At 38.3% G+C, this 14,177-nt stretch overlaps 1 protein-coding gene across 1 annotated transcript in view; it reads left to right on the forward strand.

The window, feature by feature from the left end:
• The window catches only part of CFAP46 (cilia and flagella associated protein 46), a gene marked incomplete at both ends in the record, with an annotated part of 82,264 nt that overhangs the window by 15,363 nt on the left and 52,724 nt on the right, over positions 1-14,177 (forward strand). The window contains 7 exons of the mRNA XM_082486377.1: positions 1,973-2,201; positions 4,329-4,449; positions 6,860-6,983; positions 7,904-8,034; positions 10,813-10,958; positions 11,503-11,636; positions 13,194-13,406. Of these exons, the coding sequence (XP_082342503.1) occupies positions 1,973-2,201; positions 4,329-4,449; positions 6,860-6,983; positions 7,904-8,034; positions 10,813-10,958; positions 11,503-11,636; positions 13,194-13,406 (1,098 nt within the window). The remainder of the gene's footprint in view (positions 1-1,972; positions 2,202-4,328; positions 4,450-6,859; positions 6,984-7,903; positions 8,035-10,812; positions 10,959-11,502; positions 11,637-13,193; positions 13,407-14,177) is intronic.

Genomic DNA, 14,177 nt, shown 5'->3' on the forward strand with positions numbered 1-14,177 from the left:
GACTCAATTGAAAGCTCAGTCTCTACGATGTTAAGTGTCTTTGAAGATTTTCCACTAGCTTATAATAAATTGACGTCTGCATATTGCCTACATTTCCTCGTTAATCGTTTAAATATAGGTCCCTTTCAGGCAAAATCTCAACACTGTTTAATGGCCTATAGCAAATATTGAAATTTGTTAGTAACTGAAAAATACTATAGTTAATGAAAATCAAGTGAGAAAATTCCAAAGCAGCAATATGAGTAAATGTGTTGGAATGTGGTTTAGATTCTTGTATTAACGTCTCTTTTGTTGGTTAAAAACATACAGTTAAAAAATTACTTTTAAAAAACATCGTGGCTTCTGTGTTACATGTCAAATAAGACACTTCTTGCAAGATACTGTTTTTGTATCTTTGGTGATACTTCTTTTTAATTGAAAAAACTACTGTAATAAGAAAATGTGTAGTTTTTCTAGATGTATTCTGTTTGCTGTTATGCTGTACTTAACCGTAAGCACCTAAATAGCTTCACCTTTTTCATTAAATTGAGTGGAACAAGTAAACTTTAGTATGTGGCACTAAGTTAAGTTTGGATCTATACATAAGACTGACTACTAAGAACAGAGATCATAACTTGTAGTAGAGCTACTTACAATCAACATAATCTGTCATTTGAGCAGAACACTAGATGGTTTCCGATAAAAGTATTACAGAGGAAGGGGAGGAATATATTTTCGGTGTTTCTAAAAGGTAATTTTTATTTGCATAAAGAGGGAGCAGAAGCCTGAGAAGCAGATATACACATGTATAAAAAGACTATATGGTATTACTATACTCTTATTTAAGCATTTCTTATGCTTGCCATATAAAGACTGTGATATCATCATATGTGACTTTGATATTTATACTAAATATCAGTAACGACTATTTTTCTCTAAAAGCTTTCTCTAAAAGTTTTTTGGTGTTTAGGGTTTTGGCTTTTGTTATCTGTATATTCCTAACAACCAGTAGACTCAACTGCAGCTCTGAGGTGGTACTGTTACTAGAGATTGAATGAAGTCACTTGTCTCTATTAATTTGCTTGTCTTCATTTCTGTTTTGATTGTAGCATTAATTGTCACTACTTTGGTCAGCAGTAAAAGAGTGATACTTGCTCAGTCAGGTTAGCTTTAATACGGATATACATTAGTTCTTTGGTGTGACATTTGATAGCTTTGGAAACCTTCCTTCTGTTCTATTTTTCATAGCATTGCTTTCATTTATCTGTTTTTTTTTTTTTGCTTTACTTCCTGGAAATAATCTAAAGTAGCATGTAGAGCTCACAGCTGTCATGAACAGCTTCCTGGGGCAGGTGATGGGGAGGGAGCCTGGTGTACCTGATTCTGGAGAGCGTGCAGTCTTCACTGAGAACATGCTGACCTCGTAGAGTGGTTTCAGCAGCATCTGGGCAAAGACACTGCCTACTGTGAGTGTGTACGACTGTGGTGAGCCAAATCTTTGCAAGTGGTGAGCTCGTACAATCGGGGCTAGGTTTTTAGAAGTATTAAGTTCTACTTAAATGTTATGAACGGAGAGTGAAACTTTATCAAATGTGGCCATTATCCAGTACATCATGCTCTCTCTAAGAGTTAATAAATACTCTGAAAATCTGTTCACTTGATTTGCATACCTAAGTGGTAACTTCAGTGTGGTACTGAAAGAGAGTTCTGCTGATACACAAAAATCAGTTAGTCTGCAAGATGTGTTGCTTCCTCATGGCTCGGTTTTCTCGTGCAGGGTTAATGGCAGTAAAATGCAGTTAAATTTTCTAAGTCATTTCATTAAAAAGGCAGGATAGTGAAAATGAAAGAGACGAGTAAGTTAACAAAGGAATACCTATTTTCATACTGAACTCACATTTAATTATTGAGTTTCACTTCTGGGTAATTTTTAGGTCTAAGAATTTTAGTTTGCCTCATTTTAACACTGTACATTTAAATTTGTATTCCTTAGCATGTTGGTTTTGTTGCGTTGCCAAGTTCACATGGAAATAGCTCGTATTGAAGAAGATGGGGATAGAATAGAGGCTGCTGTGGAACATTTGCAAAAAGCTATACATCTGAACAACAGTGGGCAGTATCAAGAACATCTAAGATTGACTTTTAACCGTCTTCGTTTGCGCACTATGCTGTGCAAGTCACCTGAGCGTCTAGAGGATCGGGCAGTGATGATGATTGAGCAGGTAATCATGAAGAATAAGGTCAGTAGCTGAAGTAGGTTTGCTTATTAAATTCTGGCAGAGGAAGGCCAGCTGTTATGTAGAACTGGATATTAGTAGCACAGCATCAGCTGCTTTCAGCACATTGGCATTGGTTGGTGTCCTTGAAGAACTCTGAATTCTCTCCGTGGGGGTCGTGCTGCTTCACACTCTGAAGATTGCAATAGAGGTTTTCTTGCAGTTATGTTCAGAGCTTATTTCTCAGAGGGGAAGGGGGGAATCACAGAATTGCAGACTGGCAGGGGTTGGAAGGGACCTCTGGAGAGAGAGCAGAGTCACCTACAGCAGTGGCACAGGACACGTCCAGGCAGGTTTGGAATGTCTCCGGAGTGGGAGACTCCCCCACGTCTCTGGGCAGCCTGTGCCAGTGCTCTACCACCCTCAGGAAAGAAGTTTCTCCTCATGTTTAGAAGTTGCTCATTAGCAAAAATATCAGAAAAAAAGAAGCCTATTGACAGTTGTCAATAATTAAGATTTCATTACATGGAATAGTGTCTTAATTAATGAGGGGAGCAGTGGCCAAATAGTTAAACATCCTAGTTGGCTTTGAGATTGTCGTGGTTTAGGCTAAATCCACCACTGGGGACCCGAGGGACCCCAGACGGGACCGACAGATGCTCCCCTCTACCCCTCTACAAAGAGAGAGGCAGAGGAGGAAAAAGAGACTTACGAGTTTAGAAGAAACTAAACTACTTTAATGAAATATTAATAATAAAATAAAAAGAAATAATGAAAAATATATACAAAACCATATCAAGCTCCCGAGATGACAATCATGTCACCGGCTGGCACTGGGGCAGTCCCAGGCTGGACTCAGTGACGGACGGGAACTGGATTCCGGATCGGCATTCAGGATGGGGATCACAGGCAGACGAACAGAGTCCTCCTCAGACGTCGGCCATTGAAGGAAGAGCCCGTGACCCTTTGATCCCTCAGCTTTTATACTGAGCATGAGGCAGATGGGATGGAATACCCTGTTGGTCAGTTTTGGGTCACCTGTCCTGTCCGCTTCTCCCCGCAGGTGGGACCCCACTATGCTTTTCCGCTTCCGACCCTCCAACGGGGCAAATAACAAAGTTGGTTGGCCTTGGCTGTTATGGCAATAAGTATAAGCAGGAGCCTCTCTGCGTGCCATGCCTGGGCATCAGCTATAAACAATTGGCCTTATCACTCTGAGAGAGTGACCACTGTCTGCACAATATGCAGTTAATTTCAGTTGTTAGAAGAGGCCCAGCTAAGAAGCGAAGTTACTGAACAAAATTGGTTCTGTTTTACCTCAAACCAGGACAGAGATAAATCAGTATGACGTCACACTTACAAATGACGATAAGTAGTACAATCTAAAGTCACAGTGTAGTCATTGTTGAGAGTAGCTGCACTTCATTCTGTTGTCGTGCCTCAGCACCTGAAAAGCAAATCATATTGGTAACTGATTGTTAGTTGCATGAAAGAAATTTCAGCTCTACACCATTTTGGGATATTCACAGAAATTAAGATGTGTTCACTGAACCTAAAATCAGTACTGGAAAGCTGCTGGTGAGTTGATATGTCTATTGTTAAGACAAAGAAAAGTGAAGATTTTTTTTTTTCAAGTTTTAATGCTTTTCCATGCAAGCTTTTCTCTGTTAAAATGTTATTTTTAGAAAAGCACCTACACCTCCTCTGACTTTGGCTAATTCTGAGTGGACTAGGAATTTTTTGTATTTTGTAGCAATTCCTAGTTATTGCACAACAGATATGTTATTGTTGCTTTCTAAATAAATATTATGCTTTATTTAAGAAAATGTAACATAATGACAGGTTATACACTGAGGAATATACTGTAAAGATCGATGAGGAGCAGGAACAGTACTTTGTATTCAGTTATCTTTGATATATGTGTGTCAAGATCAGGCAAAGTTCTACAGTCACTTTCAACAACAATAATACTGCAGAATGATGTGTAAGATATGTGAAGATACATAATTTCCATAGGTATTTTTTTTTGGTAGTACCAAGTTCTATGCAGTCTGTTATCTTTAGTATAGATACGTAAATAGCGATATAATAAAAATAAACCTTGTAACAATTAGTTCTTTTTTTTTTTCGTAGGCTAAATGGGGAAAGCAGAAGGATAATGTGAAGAAAAAGCGGTCCTTTTTGGTGAATGCAGGTCTTGCACTAGCTCCCGAATCATTTCAAATAGTCCTTGACAGTGAAAATGAAGCTAAAGGTAATGTACATATGTGTGACTAAAAGTTACTATACTTGACTTCGACTGCTTTGCGCAATCTTAAAGGTTGGACGTAACATCGAGTTGACACATAGAGAATATTGCAATACAGGTGAAGTTACAGTTCTGCTGAATTCTGTGGCAGAGCTCCTATGGATTTCATTAGGGATCTAAGATTCATATTATCATACTGGAAGAGGAGGTGTTACTGTTTGCCCCTCTGAATTTTACTCTTGTGCTGTAATTTTATTTTCCCTATGTGCAACTCCTGAGTGTTCTCACGCAAGGTCAGTTTTAAGTGGTATTTTCAGAAGTTTCACTGCGTAATATTCTGTGTTGATTACATAGAATATCTGGTACTGTGATTGTCTTCCTATTCTAAAATCTTGCTGTTGAGAGATAAAGTTTTGCACAGGGATTTAGGCATCAATTCTTTATTTACTTTCGAAAACATGGATCATAAATAGGCACGTTCCTTACGCCACAGCCAGCTTCGGTTTGTGACTACACACCTGTTGTTGAAGAAGAGTGGACAGGGAACAGATTTTCCAGATCGCCTGAGCAGTTTTATCTCACCTTGGCAATAAAGCAAGTGTGTGACTAATTTAGCTAACTTTCTGAGTATGCCAGTGTACTCCCAGGGTGGAGATGATGCTGGAGGAAGGGAATGCTGCAGAAGGAGTCCTGTAGCTTCCAGAGCATCCCGTTGTGCCGTGGGAGGCCATGCAGGTCTCTCATGACAGCTGTTCAGCCAGCCCAAAATGGTTACCTTGCATATTCCCATGTCAGACTTGATCAACTGATGGTTTAAAAGTAAGAGTGTTATTTACAGAATCAACAGTCCCACTTTGTGAAATACAACTAAGTATGTGAAAATCATTTTGTTGGAAAACGTTTTCATACGTGATTTAAGGTGATAAAATGCATTGCTTTCGTGCGATGAATAGAATTAAAAGCATGCATGTATTTTTGCTTGCTCTTGAATTTTGAGTTGACAGCTGTAAAATTATATCCAAACTTCCTCAGAACAAATCTTATTACATATTAGTCTTCCAAGATAAGCCATTTAAATGAATGAGATTATCACAATATTGCAATTATTACAGTACTTACTGTTTGGCACACTGTTTTGTAAAATTTTGTTCCTGAAGTTGTCATGCAAAGAGTGAGTTTTTTGCTTTTTCTGTGACACTTAGATTACAACAAACTTAAACATGTTTATTGAAGGAGTAAGAAAATATATGCAACTGTATTATTAAAATATACATAGGACAGGACATCAGATTTGTAGGGTCATTTTTTCTTTTACGTTGCATAAGTAGCTGTGCATCAACATTTCATTCTTTTTTGATGCATATGCTGGTCTAATTTAGTGAGACATGCACCCACAGATGCAGAGAGCGATGTATGTTTTTAATGCACAATTCTTTACACTACAACCTTACATGATATTAGTGCCATTATGCGTTATACTGAACAATTTCTGTCAGTTGACCTGTGTGTATAGTTAAGTAACAGCCTTATATGCTGGGTAATGCATTGCAAAATTTTTTTAAGAAGAATGGTGAGATTATTATGCCTTCCTGTTTTCATTGTAAGTCAATGTAAGTGAACCTGCTTATAGATATATTTTAAAGCCAGAAATGCTTTATATGTATTTGCTGCTGTTATTTGGCAAGTTTTTGAGGATCAAATTAAGACTTAATCTGCATTATGTGTTAGGGACCATCACTTAGATTAAAGTGAATGTACAAACTGGATTTCCCAGTCACATCAAGTTACTTGTATTCTAATGTAAAGCATCTCCTCTGTGTCATTACACTGCACAAAATAATATCTTTTTGTTGCATCTGTACCACTGGAGTAATTTTCTACCTCAGGGGGCCACTTTGTTCCTCCCTTGCATCATTTATCTGTGTTGGTTATTTCTTTGTTTAGTCTTTTTGCCCATTATCTTGTTGACTAAGTAAAACAAAAGTCAGTATTCTCAAATTAAAACAAAACAACGAGCTTTAGCATTGATTGAAAATGTGTTTGATTAGATAAGTATTCTTAAAATTCAGCATGAATGTGAACTTTGCCTATTACTCCATCCATTTACTATTGATTGAGGCTGATTAGAGCAATGCATGTCCTGTGAGAAAAGACATATTTGGGGGCCAAACAAACATAAATTGGCTTTTGTATGAGACAACTATATCTGAAGATAGAGGAAAAACAGAATAGATGGTGGTAGGGTGTGGGTTTTTTCATGTTGGTTGGTGGGTTTTGGGAAAGCTTGAAGGTCTGAAAAAAGGGCTGGATTTCAAGTGTTTCAGAAAGTAGTTGTGAATCAAATTGCATACCCTTCCTGTGTTTTTTTCATCTGTAATACTTAAAAATTACCTTAAATTCTTTTTTTTTTGCTAAGTTTCCTCAGGTAAAAGTAGGAGTCAAATAAGCTACCTCTGTGCAAAAGCACAACATCATATTAAAAGCGTGGAGAAAGTTGATGGATATTTGAAACACTTAAGAAATGAAAATAACAGAGAGAGGTAATTACTATAGACAAGAAGTGTCTCTTTTGTCTTGTGTAGAAATCTCTAAGGGCCGGGTTTCTCACTGCAGCTCTTAAGTTACTTGATGGTACCTTGTAAGAGGCTGAATACTCCAGTCAGACCTGGCAACGCATTTAAGTGTGTGTTTAACTTTATGTCTGAAAAGTTCCATGATGTTCACATGTTATGTGTAATTGTGTTCTTTTGCTGTTTCTAATCCCCTCTCCGACATGCACCCATAAACTGTTCTGTTGACGTGAACTGTACACACAGAAGAACGAGTGGATTAAGGCTGGAAGATTGAGTAACTTGGTGTACAGTTGAACCTTTGCTGAAGTGTCTTTTTAGGTCCTTGTACACTATCACATGCTACAACTTTTTTGATAAAGAAATTAAGTAGTCCATTCTGAGAGTCAGAACATTAATCTGTAGGAAAATTACAGGTTTTGTTTTGCCTATTTGTATATAATTTCAGCGTTCTTTATTTGAAAGGAGGTGTTTCCTTTTTTTGCTGCACTAAAAATTCCTGTGATGAAGTTTAAACAAATTGTTTTCCAGTAAATACTAAATTGTTTTCAAGACTTAATTTGAAATTCTCAACATCAGTTTTTAGTTTAGTCTAGTTTATAAGATGGATAATTAGGGGTGTCACATGCATTTTGAAATTTCAGTATAGTTACTATCCAAAACAAGAATTTTGTCCCACTCTTGATACACTGAGGGGATTTTTTTTTGATTAATAAAATAATAGTGTTATCTTTGCTACCGATAAGAAGTCTTCCATTTATTTTTTTTTATTAGATTTAAAATTTTATTTATGATGGTCATCATTATTGGCATGATTTTTTTGTTGATCCTGAAGTGTAGAAGATAGTCCTGCTTATAAAGTAATTTTATGTGTGCTTTTTCTTTGGTAGAATTGTACTTTGGGCAGATTTGGTGAAAGTTGCACGTAAACAAGAAGTGTGGGATGTCTGCCGTGCAGCGTGCAGATTTTGTCTCTTGTATGATGATACTTTATTTAGGAAGGTAACAAAACCTAAAAAAAGTAAGTGAAGAAATTTTTTTGAATGTTGTAAGAGGAACTTTTTCCTCATTTATTAGTTACTTGAAGGAGTCAGTTAATATTATTTTCTTCCCTCCCATTCCCAAAGTTCCCTGAGACTCTTGTCTGTCACTGCGTGTTGGCATACGTGGAATTTTCTTTCTATCTCAAAATCTAGAAATCGGTCAATGCATTTTTCTGTTGAAACCATCCTTCAGAAGTGTTTCACCAGTGCTAAAAAAACGTACTTTTATGAAATGTGGGGGTCTGCTACGGGCCACCTGACCAGGAAGACTAAGCAGATGAGGCCCTCTATAGACAGATAGGAGCAGCCTCATGTTCACAAGCCCTAGTCCTCACAGGGGACTTCAGTCACCCTGATATCTGTTGGAGGGACAACACAGCAGGGCATAAGCAATCCAGGAGGTTCCTGGAATGTGTCAATGATAACTTCCTTCTCCAAGTGATAGGGGAGCCAACAAGGAGAGGTGCCATGCTGGACCTTGTACTCACCAGAAAGGAGGGGCTGGTGGGGAATGTGAAGCTCAAGGGCAGTTGTGGCTGCAGTGACCATGAGATGGTGGGGTTCAAGATCCTTAGGGCAGCAAGGAGAGCGCATAGTAAGCTCACTACCCTGGACTTTGGCCTCTTCAGGGATCTGCTTGGCAGAGTACCATGGCATAAAGCCCTGGAGGGAAGAGGGACCCAAGAAAGCTGGCTGATGTTCAGAGATCACCTCCTCCAAACTCGGGAGCGATGTGTCCTGACAAAGAGGAAATCAGGCATAAATGACAGGAGGTTGGCATGGATGAACAAGGAGCTCCTGGACAATCTCAAACAGAAGAAGGAAACCTACAGAGGGTGGAAGCAAGGACAAGTAGCCTGGGAGGTCTACAGAGAAATTGTCCGAGTAGCCAGGGATCAGGTTAGGAAAGCTAAAGCCGAGATAGAGGTAAATCTGGCCAGGGATGTCCGGGTGACAAGAAAACCTTCTATAGGTATATCAGTGACAAAAAGAAGACTAGGGAAAATGTGGGCCCACTCAGGAAGGAAATGGGAGACCTGGTAACCCGGGACATGGACAAGGCTGAGGACTCAATGATTTTTTTGCCTCAGTCTTCACTGGGAAGGGCTCTAACCACACCGCCCAAGTCACAGAAGGCAAAAGCAGGGGCTGTGAGAATGAAGAACCCTCCACTGTAGGAGAATATCAGGTTCAAGGCCATCTAAGGAACCTGAAGGTGCCCAAGTCCATGGGACCTGATGAGATGCATCCATGGGTCCTGAGGGAACTGGTGGATGAAGTTGCCAAACCACTATCCATCATGTTTGAGAAGTCATGGCAGTCTGGTGAAGTTACCACTGACTGGAAAAAAGGAAACAGAACACTCATTTTTAAAAGGGAAAAAAGGAAGACCAGAGGAACTACAGGTCAATCAGTCTCACCTCTGTGCCTGATAGGATCATGGAGCAGATCCTCCTGGAAACTCTGCTAAGGCACATGGAAAATAAGGACATAATTGGTGACAGCCAGCATGGCTTCACTGAGGGCAAATCATGCCTGACAAATTTGGTGGCCTTCTATGATGGCGTTACAGCATTGGTGGATAGGGGGAGAGCAACAGATGTCATCTACTGGGACTTGTGCAAAGCATTTGACACCGTTCCACATGGCATCCTGGTCTCTAAATTGGAGAGAGATGGATTTGGTAGATGGACCACTTGGTGAATAAGGAGCTGGCTGGATGGTCACACTCAAAGAGTTGTAGTCGATGGCTCACTGTCCAAGTGGAGATCAGTGACGAGTGGTGTTCCTCAGGAGTCGCTACTGGGACCAGTGCTGTTTAACATCTTTGTTGGTGACGTGGATGTTGGGATGGAGTGCACCCTCAGCGAGTTTGCCAGTGAGACAAAGCTGTGTGGTGCAGTTGACACAGTTGACATGCTGGAGGGGAGGGATGCGATCCAGAGGGACCTTGGCAGGCTGGAGAGGTGGGCCTGTGCGAACCTCATGCAGTTCAGCAAGGCCAAGTGTGAGGTCCTACATCTGGGCCAGGGCAATCCCAAGCACAAGTATAGGCTCGGTGGTGAATGGATTGAGAGCGACCCTGAGGGGAAGGACTTTGGGGTGCTGGTTGATGAGAGGTTCAACGTGACCTGGCAATGTGTGCTTGGAGCCCAGAAGGCCAACCATTATCCAAATAATGCTGGTTTTCTCTTTATTGACATGTGTGTTGCCAGATAGTCAACCCCATCCATGATTTAAACACAGTGAGATTTTATCTACGACATAATGTCTAGCACTCTGCTTCCATTGAAGCAATAAAATTGAACTAGAGGCCATAGGTTATATTCATATTAATGTAATTTCAGTATGCATGTTATGACTGGAGCAAGTTACTTGCTGCATATCTTGAAGTTTATGCACAAATGCAGTAAAATCACAGGTAACCAATACCTCAGCACTGCTTGAGAAAAATGGGTTTTGAGTAAATTGTACTGATGAAAAAAAAAAAAGTGAGTGAAGTGATTTTAAATGTGTACTTGTTAACTCTTTCTTGTGGATTTAAGAATGTGTAGGGATTTTTAAATTTTAAAATGAAGGTGTCCAGCCTGCTCTGGGTGATGCTGCTTTGGAAGGGGGGTTGGACTAGATGATCTCTGAAGGTCCCTTCCAACCCCTGCCAGTCTGTGATTCTGTGGGGTTCTGTGATTTTTTTTTTTTTTTTTTTTTTTCTGATTTGCATGGTAATAATAATGGATTAATCGATTGATTTTTAGCACAGAAGAGGAAAGCTAGTACAGCTATGATGGATGATGATCAAGGTGACAGCTTACTAAGAGAATCGTTACTACCTGCTAAATCCTTTTCTTTTGAAAGAGATGTACTCAGAATATTAGCAGAAATAAGATTCATTAATGCAGAGGTAATTAAATTACACAGCTGTCATTCATATTTGTTTCATTTAGCTTTGGTTTGTGTATGATTTTATGTATAAGTGTTAAAGCACTGGAATTTTGGGTTTAATTATTGTCTTTCTCCACAGAAGCTAAAGGAATAAGTAGTTTCGTGAAGCATCTTTATCAAAATACTGTGTGAAAGTAACTATACCAATAGTTTCACTGCAGGTGGTGATAACACTTTTTTACAAGGGATTCTATTGTAAATGTTTGACATGAGACATTGTATTTCTGGTTCCTTAAAGTTCCAGCATGATTTAAAAAAAATAATAACTATATAAAATGTAGATACTTTTTTTTCTTAATGAAATTATTTAGTAAAATTAGCTGTAGAAAATTGGACGATTATGAGCTGTTTTACTTTGTATTTCATATAGTTTTACATGCCTGTACAACATCTGAAAAAGCATTTTGTATTTTCTAATTTTTTAAGAGGTAACAACAGTAATGCTAAGTCACAGTCTATTTTCACAGTGATAACCCGGGTAGGAAATCTATTTCTCTTTCCAGGCAACTATTCATTTATTAAGGTTGCAAGGAGTTGAACTGAATGATCATGCCGTGCCTTCAGAAGATACAAGCCAGTATCGTCCAGGATATGTTTCATATATTCCTGAAAGTGATCCAGAATGGAATACATACAGGTGCTTTTCTTTAACATATCACAAGACCTAGGAACGTGAACAGATTGGTGTTATCAAACACAGCTGATAATTGCAAAAGTTATTTCTTCTTAGTAAAATTCATTGTTACCAGATGCTTCATATTTTTAGGTAGTTGTGGTAATGGGAAAAGGAAAACAATCTAAAAAAATTGTTAGAAATAATTTTTCTTTAGTTCGCTTTCATTCTGGAGTGTACATTTTATTTTTCATTTAACATTTATTTTTCTGAAACTAGAAGCTAGTATCCCAGCCTTAAAAACTATTAAATCTTTGTTATATTGACATTTAGACCATGAAATTCTATATTTGAAAATATATTTTCCCAAATAAAAAACTCTTTGTCTTGCTTTATAGCTGCTATAACGATGACTGAGTACTTGAATACATACAATGAGTTGCTTCAGTTTGCAAAACTCGGTCTGTTCTATCCAGTCAACTGAAATGACTAAGGGAGAGTAGAACATAGCAAGTATCGTTTTCTTTCTGGTCTCACACGATTGTTTCTTGCGAAGGAGGAGAGGGGGGAGAATTCTGAATATGATCTTTACACTCTCTTCTGTTCATATTCAAACTAATATTTGCGTTCTTGTGACAGTGGTCATGTCCTGAAAGAGCAAGATGTCAGAGCTGTGTCCCTAAGTCTGTTCATTGAGTCTGAAGATTTAGTAAAGTTTCTCACACTGTCTGCTTGCAAATGTTTCGTAAGGCAGGAAAAAGTATAAACTGCTGAGAACCAAGGGACAAAGAAGATGAAGATTCTGTTCCAAAATTTGCTATGAAGCTGTTTTTGAGTTTACCCAATTAGGTTAAGACTCGTAGCAAAAAAAGCACTTTGCTCTCCTGTGTCGTGTACCATTGTTGACACAGTAATACCCTGTGTCAGCTTCTGCTTTTGGTTTTGTGACTTAACTGTGGCCATTCTGTGTCGTCATTCAAGATTGTATTTTTAATATTGCTTTTTCTGAGTAATGCTATGTCTTGATAAGAAAGAAAAACGAAAAGAAATAAAGTTACTGAAAGAAATTTATTGCATAGACTATGAAAAAGGTGTTATTATATTAAAAATCCATTTAGTATTTCAGAAAATCTGGAGATATCTTTGAGTGCAAGAACACGTGCAGTTGTTAAGTGAAGGAGACGCCTCCTTAACACGAGTGGAATGCCTTACTTGTATCTGTATTCAAGTAGAGCCCAGTCACGGATATTTAATGATTTCTAGCACTGATGCGTGGATTCACACATACGTTTTAAAAAAAACATGTGGATGAAGCATGAGCTGTAGCCACTATTTTTTAAGCTAATAGCATTTGAGCATCAGAGACTATTCATTTTATGTTGATACTAATTCCTTTCCCGAGTCATCTTCTCAAACAAGTGAAATACAAGTTAATGGGTGAAGGCTTAAGAAATGCAACTGAAAAGGAATTAAATTGTTTTTGTTGCTATCAATCAAGATGTACTACTGCATATTTAACTTTATAATTCCTTCTTGTGTTGGAAGTTTTGGAGTAACAGTTTCTTTATATTAATTTTGTAGTTTATGGATAGACTACTTATCTCAGTACGCTATGGAAAACTTCCAGCGTGCAGCCGAAATAGGAGAAGAGCTGAATGAAGCCTGGATTGTTCACAATGCTGTGGTGTATGTCTTAAACTACAATAGACATCTTATCTCTTCAGGAAGACAGAGGGAAATTATCGAGTATCTGCAGACTCTGCTTGGGGCCATGAAGACTGTTGGGCACAATGGGTAAGCTTAGATATTTGGTTACGAACATGCTCTTTTTTCTAAAACAGGAAAAATATTTTACAAACATTGTAAATCACCTCGTGCTGTGAAAGACTTATTGCTGACTATTATTAGTAGTGGAATGAGTTTGGTGTATACAGAATAGTTGAAAAGATAATTTTGTGTTGTGAAAATGACTTTTTAATCCTTTCTATTTGTTCTTTGTTACCCTTCACTATAAGCCATATTAACTTTAGGCAATATTAATTTCTCTTCATTGTGGAATAGCAACGCGTGCATGTGAAATAGCATTTTGTTAAGCTAGTCAGAAAGAATCAGGAAAATTTTCTTAGCCTGCAAGTTTACAGGACAGCTCGAAATGTGTTTGCTTGCTGTCAGTTGCTCTGAAGTTGAATTATATTATGAATATAGTTCATTGTAAATATTTCTAGTCAGAGTAAGGTGGTTACTACTGGTTCTGAAATATAAGAGAAAAGAAATAAAGGGAACGTGCACATTAATAGACCATGAAAATGGGAACATAGATTCCACAGTGATTTAGAGAAACCCTGTTCTGTAGTGAATGCAATGAGAGAATCATTGGCTATGACAGAGGAGATGCTCGAGTCAAAGTCTGACTGTGGGACAAAATCCTAGAAATTTTAGAACACTATTGACAGTGACCTCAGCATTAGGCAAACTATTAGGACCAGCAGCAAAGCCTAAAGTGCAGTTTGTCCAGAGATGAAGACTGCTAGTACCTGCTTGTTAGTTCTGATACTAATATTAGCA

This window comes from Vanellus vanellus (genome assembly GCF_965231255.1).
Source record: "Vanellus vanellus genome assembly, chromosome: 7".
In the NCBI taxonomy this organism is placed as follows: domain Eukaryota; kingdom Metazoa; phylum Chordata; class Aves; order Charadriiformes; family Charadriidae; genus Vanellus; species Vanellus vanellus.